We start from the raw sequence: 17,110 nt of genomic DNA, 5'->3' as shown, positions 1-17,110 counted from the left end.
TTGAACATCCATTATTGGCTTCATGATTAGCATTAATTTTGGGACCCTTATCTTCCCCGACTCCCTCCGATTCTTTAGCTCCCACCTTCTCATGGTGATTCATCTCCACCTTTGGCAGCTCCGAGCATTGCTCAGACTTACGACCATATTTTTCATAATAGAAACAAATAAGGTGTAAGCCTTCATATTCTATGTTGAGAATTGATCTAAGAACAGAAATTCTAGGAACAAGTTGTTTTGTCCGGTCAATTTTCACACATAATCTTGCAAATTTGCCTCTCGAGTGAATTGACGTAGAGCGATCAATCTTGAGAATAGTTCCGATAGTGGACCCAACCCTCGAGAGAAATTGGTGATTGTATAATTCAATAGGCAGGTTTGGAATATGTATCCAAGCCACAATCTTCTTCACTGCTTTCCCAGAAGATAAAAAAAAATGGTCTCCATCTCTGGACTATGAGGTAGTGTCCTGCAATCATCCAGGGTCCTCCCATGAGTGCATACGAGTAGTCTTCTTCATCTGAAAAATGAATCAGAAAATAGTCACGATCCATGTCAATAACATTAATCTTACCTTTCTTGACTCAATCTCTCTGTAAAAGTTGCTCTATGAATCCTAGACCCACACGTTTGCCCAAGACTTTTAAAATTAGTGTCGCATGCCACGGCTTACACCATTCATCAAACTCATCTTTAGAAACCAGTATGACTGGACACGGATCAAATGGTTTCTCTTCCTTTTTATTGTCATAATCATTTTTATACCACCGGTCCTCGGGATCAAAGTAATCTTCTTCCACAACTTCCAAATGATGTGAGGATTCAACTATTGTCGGACCAATCAACATGAGCATGGATTCTTTGTAGGAGATCCTCGAAGGTTCATGATCAGAAGATGCTTCATTCTCGATCACCTCCATGCTATCACTAGGTTGATTAGGATCAACCTCTTCTCGCGTTTTAACTTTCTTCGTACTTCTTTGAACTATGTCATCCTCTTGGGATGAAACCCTAGGAGAGCCATCGTGAGTCATTTTGGTTACTTGTTTACTTGTTGGAGTAAGGAGAATTCATTTCTTTTTGTTAAGCTCTTCTTTAGCATGACACTACTCACATACAATTTCATAAAATTATGAAAAAGGTAAAAAAATAATAATAAAATAAAATAAAAAGAATAATGACATGTAAGAGAGAAGATGATTGATGAACTTGCTATGGAGGTAGGGGTCGGGATGGTAAATTAATCAGAGTTTGATAGAGAATACATAGCTGCAAGTGAAAAATTTAAAAGATTTTTTTAAGACTCTTCTTAATTTCAAACAAAAAAGAAATTGTAATTGGAAATTATGGGTTTTGAGATGGGATAGAGTGAGCCTGAAACTTTCAATGGAAGAGAAAACCCCGCTAATGGGAGACAAAATTCTTGAATCAACTGCTTGATGTCTTGCAATCTATGAGATTGATAGCAGAAAAACATGATAGAGTGGTGTAAAAATTTGACAAAGAAAGTGTTTATTCTACTAACTCATTTGCGCATGTCTTGCAGGAAGAGACTTTGGTAGATGATATTCTTAGCTACAGATTTACAAATAAAATTTAAAAAGGACTTGTCTCATCTCGAGTTGAGTTGCTTACTTGGTTTGTGCTAGTAGGTCGGGTTAATACTAAGGACCGACTGAGTAGATTGGGTATTATTGAACAAAGTGATAATGTATGCGTTATATATAGTAAGAAAATTAAAACTACATAATACTTGTTTGTTACTTGTGAGTTTTCTTGGTAGGTAAATTATGCATCAATTACTGATATTGGATGTGCTTAGACTATTCCAAGTACCATAAAAAATACTTTGAGAGTTAAAGAACTTTGTAAAAAATAATTAGTTGGTTTCTTTTAAGTTATATAGAATATCTGACTACATAGAAAATGATGCTGATTTTTCAAATCACAACTACCAGCAAGTGCACCAAGTCGTACCAAGTAATAAACTCATAGTGAGTGAGTGTCGATCCCACGAGGATTAATGGATTAAACAAGCAATAGTTGATTAATTATTCTAGTTAGACAAGTTGGAATGAGAGTTTTGAATATCAAATAGCATTAAATACAGTGAATAAAGAAAAACAAGCAGTAAATATGTGAGAGAATACTATGAGAAAAGAATTGAGGCTCCAGAGATGCTTAGATTTTCGGATTAACATTTAATGTCAACTACCCTAATCATACAAAGATTGAGTTTATGGCAAACCTTAGGTGATTGAATTCCTATATCTAGGTAATTCAATCTCCTCTAACCCAACCAACCGTTAGTTCCTTGATTAATCAATTGTGTTAGAAGGTTAAGTTCAAAAATCTGATTTATAAGCACATAATCTCTAAGAACTCAAAAATAATCCGATTATACGTCACGTATCACATTAAATCCAGACAATTAAGGAGTTGTGAGAAGAGGATTTTAAGCTTTAATTCTAGTGATTTAACTTTTCCATGATTCAAAAGAATTCAATTTAGATTAGTATTATTTTTCAATACACACTAATCCGTAGGATGAAGAATGAAACCACTTCTTAAACATAAATCAATGCATTAATCAAGAGTAGAAGAACAAAATAATTGTTAATCCATCAAAATAAACTGAGTTTCGAACCTTAACAATGGAAATTTGGTGACTCATAGTGCAAAAAAAATCCTAGGAGAGTAAAAGTATGTAAAAATTAAAATTATGGAAGTGGAAGAGGAAAAGAAGAGATCCCCCTACAAGGGCGAATCTCTATCCTATTTATAGTCCTAATCCTAGTTAATTTAAAACTTAAATTAAAATCTAACAAATCTTTTCTATTTTGTTATTTGATTTCAAATAAAATAAAAAGCCTTCCGTGTAATTTACTGCACGCATGGCCCCATACCATTACTTGCTATCGGCGCTAAACGTCAGGCTCGTGGTGTTTAGCGCCACCCATCCAGCAAGCTTGCACGTGATACGAGGTCCTCGACACTAAACGCTAGGTTGTGGCATTTAGCGCCACCTGTTCCGAGAAGAATTGGCTTGTTGAGCTTGTGCATTCGTGTGTGCACGCAATAGATGCATACACATGAGGTCCCTTGTTGCCTTAGTGATGCGTACACATGCATGATGCATACGCATGAGTCCTCCTTTGCTTCTTCATTAATTTTTCACCAAATCTTCATTCAAATGCTACCTGAAATCACAAAAGGCCACAAAAACTCAAAGTAACATCCATTAGGATATAATTCACTAAAATTCTCTAACAAGTCAACCGATTACCATATAAATCATATAGGAAAGACATTAATAATACTCACGCATCATAAAGGATGTCATATTTTAGAACAAGACAACAAATGCGATAGACTATGTTACTAGATTACTAGACAAAAAAAGAGTAGAAAAAAATCCCCAAAACAGGGGAGCAAAGCATTTCTAAGCTATATTCTCATTCTGGAGATACTCGTGCAATTCTCGTCAATGTTGAATCCATTCTGAGTATAGAATATTACTGAGAGCTCCTCTTTTGGCCATGGCATCCGCAGTTGTATTAGCTTCTCTATAGACTAAGTTCATTTGCTTCTCCCATCCTCTATTGATGAGCTCTTGAACTTTACCCACCAAATCATCATCTTCTTTATTAAACAAAACTGATAGGTGTTGAACAACAATAAAGGCTTCCTTGGAGTCAGTCTTATAAATCACCTTCTTCACACCACACTTCCAAGACAACACAAGACCCCTCCAAATTGCAAAAATTTTTGTGGAGCCACTAACTTATCTCCCCAAATGGTTCCTGATAACACAACCAAATCCAGCTAACTATCACTCAAGAAAGACATTGGCATCACAGTTCACCTTAGCCTAACCATCTGGCGGCTTCAACCAGGTATAGGGGTACAGTTGATTCCTCAGGTACTGCAATCTCATGATCGTTGCTTTCATGTCGTGAATCATCCGAAAAATATTGAAAAATTTTACCATAGACCATTCTTCAATGGAATTAAAAAAAATCTTGGTTCCTATGTTGCCATATCCACCATAGGCCTACGACATTGACTCTTACACCTAGGATTTAAAATTAGTAATTTCTGAAGGAATGGGGAGCATGAGTTGGCTCCAAATTTCTCTAGTTTTGTGACAGTAAAGTAGACAGTGAATAATGGATTCTGTCTCTCCTCCACACTTGGGAGAAAGCTCGCTACCCTTTATACCTCGCTAATGCCAAAAGGACGCTGTTGGAAGCGCCTCTAAAGCCCCTAACCAAATGAACAACTTTACCTTTTATGGAACATTACTATGCCATAACCAAATTCAATTAAAGTGTTCATTCTCTTGACATCTCTGAGATATAAGCCACTAATAACCCCCCTTTCACCAAATAGCTCCTGGACGAGTTTTCTCTCTAAAATAAGCCAGAGTGATTATTGTTGGACCAAAAAGGATTAAAGAATATGATAATCTCCCTTACTTCGTTGGGTATGTTAGGATTTGGTTGAATTAGTCCCACATTACTTAGAATAGCAAATGGAGTGGGTGGCCTAGGCTATAAATATGAGGCTAAGTTCTCCATTTGTTTTTGCACCAGTCAGAAACACTTTAAGCTTGTATTTGATTTTTCTTTTCCTCTGTACTCTTTGATTAGAAAGTGTTGTGAGGTGTAGTTAGATATTTGCTTTGAGAGAGTGTGGGTGTACTAGGGTGCCGGTGTGTGAGAGAAAGAAGTCTATGTGTTGTAACAATTTTCACATAGTGATATTCTCTGGTTGTCATTTGACAACGGCCGTGGTTTTTTCTCCGGTAATTGGAGTTTCCACGTTAAATTCTTGTGTTGTGATTGTATCTATTTTATTTCTCTGTCAAAGGTGTTTTCTCAAGGGGGAATGGTGTCTCTTTCCCAACAAGTGGTATCAGAGCTTCGGTTCAGTGGGATTTATTCTTAGTATGCTCTGTGGTTGCAGCCTAGTCTGACCTTCCACATCAGAAAAGAATTTTGTCCTGTGGCTTGAGGTTGATCTTTGGTTGCTGTTGTTGTTGCTGGAAGGCAATGTGACTCTGTGAGAGTGCAGTTTGGAAAAGGTTCTGGCTAAGGAAAGACTTGGTATTTAAGTGTGTCCATTGTGACCCGCCTCTCTTTCCTGGGGACCCTTCCTAGTGCACGGTCTATAGTTGAGTTATACTATTCCAGTATACGGTTGCAACAATGTCAGGATATTCAAGTGCTGTGAAACTTGAAATAGAGAAATTTGATGGAAGAATCAATTTTGGCTTGTGGCAAATACAAGTCAAGGATGTGTTGATACAATCAGGTTTGCACAAGGCGTTGAAGACAAGAAGTATCCTCATGGTATTACCGCACTGCCATGGATAAGGATGAGTTGTGGCAATCGGGTCCACAATTGCACACAGACATTGGTTGGCGTTGAGATGCAAGGTGTGTGGCGGAGTTAGGTCGATGGCTGAAGAACTTTCAGGAAAAGCCAATTTGGAAGTTGCACCATGAATTTTTAGCAAGGTTTCGATCTGTACCAAGGTGAAATGCTTGGAGTGGTCTAATTCCAAGTGAGTATACTTTCATGGTGGAGTATGATAGTTCTCTGAACTATGATTGTCGGTATAGACAATGGCAGCAAAGAATTGTCGGTGTTGACAATGGAAGCTGAAGATGTGTGACTATTTCAATCAAGGTGGAGATTGTTAGGATTTGGTTGAATTAGTCTCACATTGCTTAGAATAGCAAATGGAGTGGGTGGCCTAGGCTATAAACATGAGGCTAAGTTCTCCATTTGTTTTTGCACCAGTCAGAAACACTTTAAGCTTGTATCTGATTTTTCTTTTCCTCTGTACTCTTTGTTTAGAGAGTGTTGTGAGGTGTAGTTAGATATTTGCTTTGAGAGAGTGTGGGTGTACTGGGGTGCCGGTGAGAGAAAGAAGTCTATGTGTTGTAACAATTTTCACATAGTGATATTCTCTGGTTGTCATTTGACAACGGCCGTGGTTTTTTCTCCGGTAATTGGAGTTTCCACGTTAAATTCTTGTGTTGTGATTGTATCTATTTTATTTCTCTGTCAAAGGTGTTTTCTCAAGGGGAAATGATGTCTCTTTCCCAACAGGGTATGGGTGTAGCAAGGATGTCTATATATATATTCCAATTTCTATTCACCCAAATGTCTACAATAGTTAAATTAAGACTAACAATATGGACATAAGACAAAAGATCACAGAGTCTTCCATATGGAATTCAAGTATCATACCAAAAGGATTGCACCAATAGTCCAGTATCCCCATAAAAATCTTTTTTTAGATAAGCTAAAGCAGCCCCAATACTTTTCCAACAAGGTGAGGCAAAATTAAAAATGGAAAAGTCTAAGTTGTAACAATTTTTTAGGTATTTATTCTCCATAATTTGCCTTCAAAGCTTGTCTTTGTAAGTTTGAATCTTTCAAACTAACTTACCCATCAAAAGATTATTAGCACAACTATTATCCCTTATCTCAAGGCCTCCATCCTTTTTAAGATTATTAAGAGTACTCTATTTTACCAAAGATAAGTATCTCCCTTCATAAAAAAAAATTACCCTTTCACAAAAAATGCTTAATAATAAAATTAATTCTATCACAAGAATATGTAGAAAAACGATAAACTTACATTTGCTAAATAAGAATAGAAGAGACTATTGATTTGATCAAACACAATTTATTAGCTCTATTTAAAAGATGGCTCTTCCAACAGGCCAGCTGACCTTGGATTTTTTTCAATTGTCTCCTGAGCACATTTTCTTCTCACATGAGAATGCCCCAAATTGACACCAAAATATCTCCCAAATTATTAGAAAATCGAATGGAGAAAACTCCAGTAAAAATTTTTCTTCTAGCATTGGAAATAGCCTTAGAACACATAGCCTTTGACTTTCCAAAGTTGACCTTCATGTCGGAAGCCTTGTAAAAGATATCAAAGACCCTCATTATAGTTTCTACTTGACTTTTATGAGCTTTACAAAACAATAAAAGATTATCTGCAAATATTAGATGAGATACTCTAGGCCTACCTCTAGACACAGCAACAGGGCACCACTCGCCAAGATGGACCTTATGAGCAATTAAACAAGCTAATCTTTTCAGGTATAGGACAAAAATATAAGGAGACATATGATCCCCTTGTCTCAAGCCTCTTCTCAAGCTGAAGCCATCCAACTTGTTGCCATTCCAAATGATAGAGAGAGAATATGAGCAAACATAATTCATAATCAAATGAGTAGTGGTACTAGGAAAACCAAAATTGTGAAGAGTGTGACGAATAAATTTTCAATCAACTCTATCTAAGCCTTCTCCAAATCAATCTTAAAAGCTAAAGAACCCATTTTAGATTTTGGTAGAAAATTTTTTTAACAACAATCATGTTGTAAATAGTTCTCCTTCCAGGAATGAAACCTCATTGAAAAAGGTCCACCACCTCAATAAGAAAGGGGAGAAACCGATTGACAAAGATTTTTGTGATGATCTTATACACTACGTTGCATAAACTGATCGGTTGGAAATCTTAAAAGGAAGTTGTGTCCACTTATGGAATAAGAACAATAAGTGTCTCAAATACAGAAGGATCCACCAAATCACCCGAAGAGGCCATACTAACAATCTTGTGAATATCCTCACTAATAATATCCCAAAAAATCCTTGTAGAAGAAATACTAAAATCCATTAAAACCCAGAGCTTTAAAGGAGTTCATGCCCATGACTGTTGCTTTAACCTCAACCATAAAAATAGGCTCTATAAATTTCTGACAGGCCTCAAGACTCGGTTGAGGGAGAGAGATATCCCCAAGAGCATCAATTTTCACATCCTCAGTTTCACATAAAAGCTTCTTGAAAAATGAGTTAGCTTCTACCTTAATAATATCATCATTAGTTGACGAGGTCCCATCCTCAACAAAGATATCATGAATCTTGTTCCTTCTTTTTCGAATCACAATCTGTAGGTGAAAAAATTGTGTTTCTATCCCCAAACTTCACCCATTGCTTCCTTGAGTTTTGATACCAAAGCAGCTCTTCTTGTAATAGAATAGTATTATACTCATCATTCAGACTCTTCTCTTCTCTTTTCAATATCGGATCATCAGATACCTCCAAAGACCGCTGTAGATGGTGAATCTGATCTTTAAGATGCTTTTTTCTTATGAACATTATCAAATACTTCGTTGTTAAATTTTAGAGAACCTTGTTGCACCTTTCTAAGGCATCTCACCACATTTGGGGATCCATCCTTCCAAAAATTCTCAACTATCTTAAAGAAAGCCAAAAGAGTAGTCCAAGCAGCCTGAAATCTAAAGGACCTCTGAACATTCTTAGAAGATGAAGATTTCATCTACTGAATAAAAAGTGAACAACGATCAAAATGCAGCGTGTTTAACACTTCAGTATAAGCTTATGGAAAAAAAGCATTGTTGCTGATTAGCACAAGCCCTGTTTAACCTCTTTGTTATATCTCTATTGTCAATGACTCTCCTGTACCAAGTAAACTGTTTTTCAATGAATCCTAAATCGATTAACCCACATCTCTCCAAATTATCAACACAGATCTTAGCCCTTCTCTCATTAAAAGAGCGACCATTAACCTCATTTGACTGTAATATTATAGTTGTTGGCATGATTTGATAAGTGGTTCCACAAATCAAGTCTCTTAGAAGTATTAGGACTTCCATAAATAGCACCACAAATTCAACTCCGACTTCCTAAAAAAATTTTCACAGTCACACATTTTTCCATGATGCTAAGAGTCTTGCACCTATCGACAAAACCAAAGGACAAAATCCAAATGTCACCACTATGACCATGCGCTTATGAAACACTAACCGCATGATAACCCAAACAGTTCTAAAAAGATTTTAATTTATCAAACATCACGAGTTTTTAGAATTATAATAAAAGACAGATAAACGAACTATTTTTTTATTATGTACACGAGTTATTTTATTAGATGTTCCTCTCACATTCTAAGCTAAAAGAGATATAGAACTACTATTTATAATAATAAATAATAATAAAAAATTAAGACATAGCTTGAAATAGCCCAAATATACCTTAAGAAAGATTTCGCTGTCCTTTTTAGTAAGAAATTGTCCAAACACTCCTTAGCTTTATAATTTGTAGCTATCCTATTGTCAAATGGTGAATTCTAAAACAAATTCGGCCTAACCTTTAAACTTGGGCAGAATTATGAATTTTCATGGATGTAGCAATATTGAAAGTGCAATGCTCCTCTTTCAATTTTTTTTTAATTTTTTACTGACCTATTAGAAGACTTTTTATGCACTTGCTTAAGAAAAAAAACCTCTCTTAGACATATATTTTTTTAGCTTTGTATGAGATGGACCCACTTCATCATTCTTATGCACCTAAGCCTCGTCTTTTTGCTTTTTATTAATGATATGAGTCTATTTTTCCTCAACATCATATGATTTATCATGCTCAACGTGCACAATATCTTTCTGCAAAAATAAGTCTAAAAATTCTTTATTTTTATTTTTATCCTTTTTAGCAAGGGATTATCCAAACACTCCTTAACTTTATTATTTGTAGCTATTCCTTTGTCACATGGTGAGTTCCGAAGCGAATTCGGCCTAACCTTCTAACCTACTGATACATAAATTTAGACAAAATTATGAATTTTTATGGATGTAGTAATATTGGAAGTGCAATGCTCTTTTTTCAATTTTTTTTTTATTTTTCACTGGTCCATTAAAAGACTTTTTATGCACTTAATTAAGAACAAAACCTCTCTTGAACATGTGTTTGTTTGGCTTTATATGAGATGGACCCACTTCATCATTATTATGCACCAAGGCCTCGCCTTTCTGCTTTTTATTAATGACGTGAGTCTATTCTCTCTCAACATCACGTGATTTATTATGCACAACATCTTTCTACAAAGGTAAGTCCGAAGATCCCTATGTTCTATTATTGTTCTCATGTACTATTGGGTCTAAGAATATTTCCTTTTTTTATTCTTTTCTTTTGTTGTTTGATTCTTTCCAAATTCAAAAGGAGTTTGAATTTGTTGAGCCATTCCCTTTTGTTATCATTTATCACTGGTGGTTTCGATAATATTGGAGCCTCTTCCTTGTTCATCAATTTCATCTTTTGATGACCACAACGTTTAGGGCAGTCTGCATGCGAATGACCATAACAGCTACATATCTCACAAATGAGATTAAGATTTTCACAAACTATTTGGTACAAAACCTCATCAATTTTGACTATCTTCACCACCGAAAGTCTAAGGTCGATTTAAACATAAACTTTTTTCTCTCTCGTTCTGCTTCTTTAGTGATTAGATCAACTTTGATAGGAGTTCCAATCGCTAAAACAATTCTTCTCATAGCTCGCTCCTGATAATGCGAATTCAAATGGTAATTGCACCAAAAGAATTTATGCTTGGTCTGAAGGATGTAGACCAAAACTTTACAATCAAGTAAAATTTGCCGAACTTCTATAGATTGCCCAGCAAAATTATATCTCTATCCCATAATTTAATTTTCATAAACCTTTGAAATTGTGAGACTTTATAGAGAAATCGAAGAAAAAAAATATAAGATGAAAAGATACTACATTCAACTCAAAATCTTAAGATAATAGATTAATAAATCTTTCATTTTATAAACTTCTTACTTTTTTTATTTTTTAATATAAAACTAATTTTATATACTACTCCTCACACTTGTAATATTAACACTCTCGCAAAGTTCACTCCCTCTCACTCTCTCCATGGTCAACATATACGTGTCGCCATCAAAATGCTCCACATGTACTTTACTAATTGGGTTGAACTTCTTCTTTAAACAAAAAAGGGAACGACGTAGAAAAAGTTCATACACCAATTATAAAAGGAAAATAAATAAATAAACAAAAGTTTAAACCTTCACCTTCACCTTCGTTTTGGAGGTCCCACTTCTTCACCGGCGGACACACTATAAATATCGCACTTGCCTTCTTTATTCACTTCATTATTCCTACTACAAACAAATTAACACAATTCAAATCAACACAACATATTCATTCCCTTCTTTGCAAATATCACTAACATAATCTCTTCAGATCCTCATATAATTACATTGATTCTATTCTTTTTTAATTCTTCCTCTATAAATACCGATCAACCCATTTTTTTCATTCTCATACCTAATTTTCTTCAAAAAAAAATATATGTCCAAAATCAAATTCACCCAAATGGCTCCAAACTTGAATGAATCATCCACCGATCACCAAAACGGTTCCCACCACACTTCATCACCATTCACTATAGATGAGTCAAACCTATTAGTCAACGGCCACGTCATCCTCTCCGATGTCCCAAAAAACATCACTCTTACTCCCTCCTCCGTTGCCGCCGCCACTACCACCACCCAAGGCTGCTTCCTCGGCTTTAGAGCCAACGAGCCGAGAAGCCACCACGTGACATCCCTCGGAAAACTAAGAAACACAAAATTCATGAGCATTTTCAGGTTCAAGGTGTGGTGGACAACACTCTGGGTCGGTTCCAACGGCCGAGACCTTGAAACGGAAACCCAGTTTTTAATGCTGGACGAATGGAACGACGACACGTGTCATCGTCCCTACGTCCTTCTCCTTCCGATTATCGAAGGGTCGTTCCGCGCTACGACAGTGTCGTCTACGTGCACGCGGGGAACGACCCTTTTGAGTTGGTTAAGGAAGCCATGAAGGTTGTTAGGTCTCACCTTGGAACTTTTAATCTGTTGGAGGAGAAGACTCCGCCGGGGATAGTTGACAAGTTCGGGTGGTGCACCTGGGATGCATTCTACCTTACGGTGCACCCTCAGGGTGTTTGGGAAGGTGTTAAGTCTCTCGTTGAAGGTAATTAACAATAATCTTACTGAGAAATTTCTTAATTCAGTATACTCAATTTTGTGGATTTTTATTCTGTTATTTGGTGTTGATATTTGATTTTTCTTTTATTACTTTTGTTCTTTATTTTTTGATTTAATGTTGTGCAATAAATCATGAGATTTCTTTGATGAACTACTGCTTTCTTTTAATGTATAAATCAGTAAATCACTTTAGAAAGTTATGATAATTTCTTTTTTCTGGTAAAGTAAAGTGAAAATAAAGAAAGGAAATTACGAGAGTTTTCTACACCATGGTAAATAATTGTATATATAAATAACCATATTAGCAATATTTCCCTTTTTTTTGTGACTAGCAATATTTCCTTTATTTAAGAGTTAGTAAAATGATTTTAGAAAATAAATAATTTCTCTAAAAATATATATGAAGCATAAGCAACTTGTTTAAGATATATATATTTTTTTATAAGAGTTTAGTTTTAATGCAATCTCCTAATCACATTTTATATTTGTACATGATTATTTATGCGTTATTATATAATATTATATAATTGAATGTACATATAAAATTATTTTACATTTCGTTAATAGTATATCAAAATTAAATTTACTCCTTTTCCTTATATGATAGAGAATATGACTTAATCACTTTGCATCTGATGTAATTAAACAATAAAATGTTACACAGGTGGTTGTCCACCGGGACTTGTTCTGATCGACGACGGGTGGCAATCAATCACCCACGATTCAGACCCGATTACTAAGGAGGGGATGAACCAGACGGTGGCCGGAGAACAAATGCCATGCAGGCTCATCAAATATGAAGAGAACTACAAGTTTAGGGACTATGTAAGTAGCTCAAGTGACAAGAAAGGTTTAGGTGCCTTTGTGAAGGACCTAAAGAAAGGGTTTGAGACTGTGGAATATGTGTATGTGTGGCATGCCCTATGTGGTTATTGGGGTGGGATAAGACCTCAGGTTCCGGGGATGCCGGAATCCACCGTGGAGCGGCCGAAGCTGTCCCCGGGGCTGGAGACTACTATGGAGGACTTGGCCGTAGATAAGATTGTCAATAATGGTGTGGGGTTGGTACCACCACATTTGGTGGATGAAATGTATGAAGGGATTCACTCTCATTTGGAAAATGCTGGCATTGATGGGGTCAAAGTTGATGTCATCCATGTAAGTTTCTTTTAGCTCCAACCACTTATTTTTTTTTTCGAAGGAAAAAAGAAAAAAGTTTAAATAACAAATAATTTTTGTGAAATTATATTGATGAATTAGAGTGTTCGCTAAATATCATTTTTTATAATTCATGAAAATATGATTTATTTATTTATTTTAGTTTTGATGTCTCAAAAAAGAAAAAAAAATTGCATCGTTTTAGTGTACATGACGTATTTCCATTCCAAACTCATTTCTAAAAGAAACTCCACATTACAATTAGAAAGCATATATTTTCAGGACATAATATTTTGTTGTTCTTATATTTTTCACTTTAGAATGATGATCGTGTCTTTTGGTTTAATAAACCTTTTTTATTCGATTTTTAAAGTTCAACGTAATTGTTCAGTGTTAGCAAATAGCAACACTAAAACGCTAAATGCGTTGGTTTTCTTTTCTTTTCTTTTTTTTAAACGATATTTCGAGGGGATAGTACTCGTTACAACCACGGATATTGAAGGGCCCATCTGAATCTGATATTGTTCTATTAACTCCCAACAATCGCTGTTCAGTTTAGTTTGACTCTCTTATCTTTTTCCTTTTCTTTATTTTCGCAAAAAAAAAAAAAGAAAAATAAATGGTAGGGGATATCGTAGTTTTATTTTATCTAACAATGTATATGATTTTGACTTGGGTTAAACAGTTGCTGGAGATGGTGTGTGAGAAATATGGGGGTCGTGTAGATTTGGCAAAGGCATATTATAAAGCTCTCACTGCTTCAGTCAGAAAACACTTCAAAGGAAATGGTGTCATTGCCAGCATGGAGCATTGCAATGATTTCATGTTGTTAGGAACTGAAGCCATTTCCCTTGGTCGCGTTGGTATGTACTGTGTACCTTGACAACTAATTAAGATGAATATTGACACAAAAATATCTTCATGTAAAAATATAGTTGAAAATAGTTAAATAAGTTAGTCAACTATGTCAAAACATTTTATCAATTCCTAACTATCATCTTTATTTAGACACATCTTCATGTGAATAATCATATGAATTAATCCCTCTCATCTTTTCATTTCTCAATATCAATATTTTGATACATTATCATTTACATCAATTTATACAATAAGTAGTAATCATTTAGTGATATGCTATACTAAAAAATGACAAAATAGGAGATATAAAGATGTATTTAGTAAATTTTTTAAGAATACACAATGATAAGAATGCAAGTTTTTTTTATGTGAATTTCTATGAATTTGATAAACAGGTGATGATTTCTGGTGCACTGACCCATATGGTGATCCAAATGGTACATTTTGGCTACAAGGTTGTCACATGGTGCATTGTGCATACAACAGCATGTGGATGGGGAACTTCATCCACCCAGATTGGGACATGTTCCAATCTACACACCCTTGTGCTGCTTTCCATGCAGCCTCAAGAGCCATTTCTGGTGGTCCCATTTACATTAGTGACACTGTTGGCAACCACAACTTTGAACTCCTCAGGAAATTGGTCTTGCCAGATGGCTCCATCCTAAGGTGTCAACACTATGCTCTCCCAACTAGGGACTGTCTCTTTTCTGACCCACTTCATGATGGCAAAACTATGCTAAAAATATGGAACCTCAATAAGGTGAGTTAGATACCTTTTCCCCTCCTATTTTCCTATAATTGAATTGATCATTGGCAATCATATAATAATAAGAACAATAATGTCTAGGAGACAATAAAAAATCAGCCAAAACGGTCAAAACTTGTTTTATTTAACATTTATTAATCGTTGCTACAATTAATAAATGCTAAATAAGGCAAATTTGGACTGTTTTTGTTGTCTCCTTAGCATTACCATAATAAGAATTATATATAGGCATGAAATGTGGGTCATTTGGGATAACTTAAGGAAACAAACAAATTGAGTAATGACTCACCCCCACTTTTTAATACAAAGGTTAATAGGGCCTGAATTAGTCTGAGTTCCAAACATTGTAGTATATGGCTTTGTATGCTTTTATAATGAGTAATGACATTGTTTGATAAATGATAAGAATCTTCATTAACATTCAAATACTATTGAAGAAAATTAGATGAGTTCTAATACTGTTAGAGGTAAAAGAATGAACAACTTTATTCTGTACTTAATCACCCAACAAATTGCTTAGTAAGTTATCATTGTCTTCAACTTAGTTTACATTTTTAATGTAATAGTTGATATTTCAAGATAAAGATTTATCAACAAACTAAATTATCATAACACACATATTTGCAAGAACTAGAAACTAACATGATTTTTATGCATTTTGGTATATCTAGTACACTGGAGTTCTTGGAGCATTTAACTGCCAAGGTGGAGGGTGGTTCCGTGAAACAAGAACAACCAAATGTGCTTTGGAGTTTTCTCATTTGGTATCAACAAAAGCCAACATCAAAGACATTGAATGGAATAATGGCAACAACCCAATCCCCGTTGAAAATGTTCAAACTTTTGCAATGTATTTCAGCCAAGCCAAGAAGTTAGTCCTCTCATCACCAAATGAGTACCATGAAATCTCATTGGAGCCATTCAACTTTGAGCTTGTAACTGTGTCACCAGTTAGATCCTTGAACTGCGGTGGCAGCAACAAGGTTGTGAATTTTGCTCCTATTGGTCTGGTGAACATGTTGAACAACAGTGGAGCAATTCAAACATTGGACTTTGATGAGGAGAAGAATATTGTTGAGGTTGGTGTTAGAGGAGCTGGGGAGATGAGGGTCTTTTCCTCAGAGAGTCCTAGAGCTTGTAAGATTGATGGCAAAGATGTCGATTTTGAGTATGAAGAGGGAATGGTTGTAGTTCAAGTGCCATGGCCAAGTTCATCAAAATCATCCATCGTTCAGTATACATATTAAGCCATCATTAGGGAATGACTATCATATTTCTTTTACGGTTCTACTTTTCTTTCTCACAAAACTATTGTTCATAGAGAATGATCATGCTAAAGGGAGCTTCTTTTATATATCCCTTTGTTTAGGTGTGTGATGATTTGGTTTCTAGACTTATCCTCAAAGCAGAGGGATTATTTGAACTAAATATTATTGTCATTATATGAATGCAAGTTTGTTCTTTTATCCCATAAATGCCATTCATATCTATGTTCAATTCAATGGTGGAAACTCACGAACTGTTATTTTGATTGTTGAAAAATCGTTTTATGAAAATGTTGTCAAATATATCAAATCGTTTAAGGTTCTCAACCATCAACTTTCCACGAAGACAATTGCATCCGAGTCTGAATCTAATATAGGGGTTAGACAAATGATCAAAATTGCATGATACCAAAATCTTTGCCTTCATATCAATAGGTAAAAACACTGTGATTGGTTCCAAAACACAATAAATTTATTAAAGCAAGTAAACCTAATTCAATTCCAGATAAATAAAACCCTAATTCAAAGAAAAGATAAGAGAACTTAGCGGAGGAAAATCACGGTGTTCTTGTCAGCAAGGAGGGCTTCATTCGAGTGCAGGAGAAGAATAGCACCGCATGTAAGTTCCTCATTGTCATGAATCTCAATTGAAGAAGCGCCATGAAAACCCCTCCGAGACCCTTCCTTGAGGAGATTGAAGGCTCGTTTGGAATCCGATTCGCACCATAACTTGCGGTAACCTGCCATCCACGCGAGAGCGATCCCGTTTTTGATTCCCATGGCTTCAAATAAACCCTATCTTGAGAAATGAAGGAGCTAGATTGTGAATTCAGCTCATATACCTCAACAGTGTAGAAGCAAGCTATGAGCTTCAATTCTGGTTTGCTCAAATAGTCCTATGTGAAAGAAGTGTGGTAGGAATTAATGAGTTCAATACAATTTTGTTAGAAACAAATCACAGATTGATTTTTAATCTTTTTTTTTTAATAATTAGTCTCTGATAAATAGTCATATATGTATTGAGGTGAAATATTGAATTTTGGTTTGCCCCTAATTAAACTACAGAGGATTACAGTGCCAACATAGCATAATGGTAGTAAAATAATATGGCTAAGAGTAAGACTTCAAATAGATATTTTAAATAGAGTAATTAGATTTATTTTAGTTTTTAC

At 35.3% G+C, this 17,110-nt stretch overlaps 1 protein-coding gene across 1 annotated transcript; it reads left to right on the top strand.

The window, feature by feature from the left end:
- The first annotated feature begins 11,025 nt into the window (after positions 1–11,025).
- Positions 11,026–16,139, top strand: LOC107490057 (probable galactinol--sucrose galactosyltransferase 5). The gene is given in 6 exon segments (XM_016110822.3): positions 11,026–11,659; positions 11,662–11,874; positions 12,553–13,046; positions 13,732–13,909; positions 14,300–14,667; positions 15,345–16,139. Coding segments are annotated over 6 exon segments (2,283 nt in total). The 5' UTR covers positions 11,026–11,205; the 3' UTR covers positions 15,921–16,139.
- Positions 16,140–17,110: the final 971 nt, after the last annotated feature.

Source organism: Arachis duranensis, chromosome 5 (assembly GCF_000817695.3).
Source record: "Arachis duranensis cultivar V14167 chromosome 5, aradu.V14167.gnm2.J7QH, whole genome shotgun sequence".
NCBI lineage: Eukaryota > Viridiplantae > Streptophyta > Magnoliopsida > Fabales > Fabaceae > Arachis > Arachis duranensis.
This window is presented reverse-complemented; position numbering and strand designations above follow the sequence as displayed.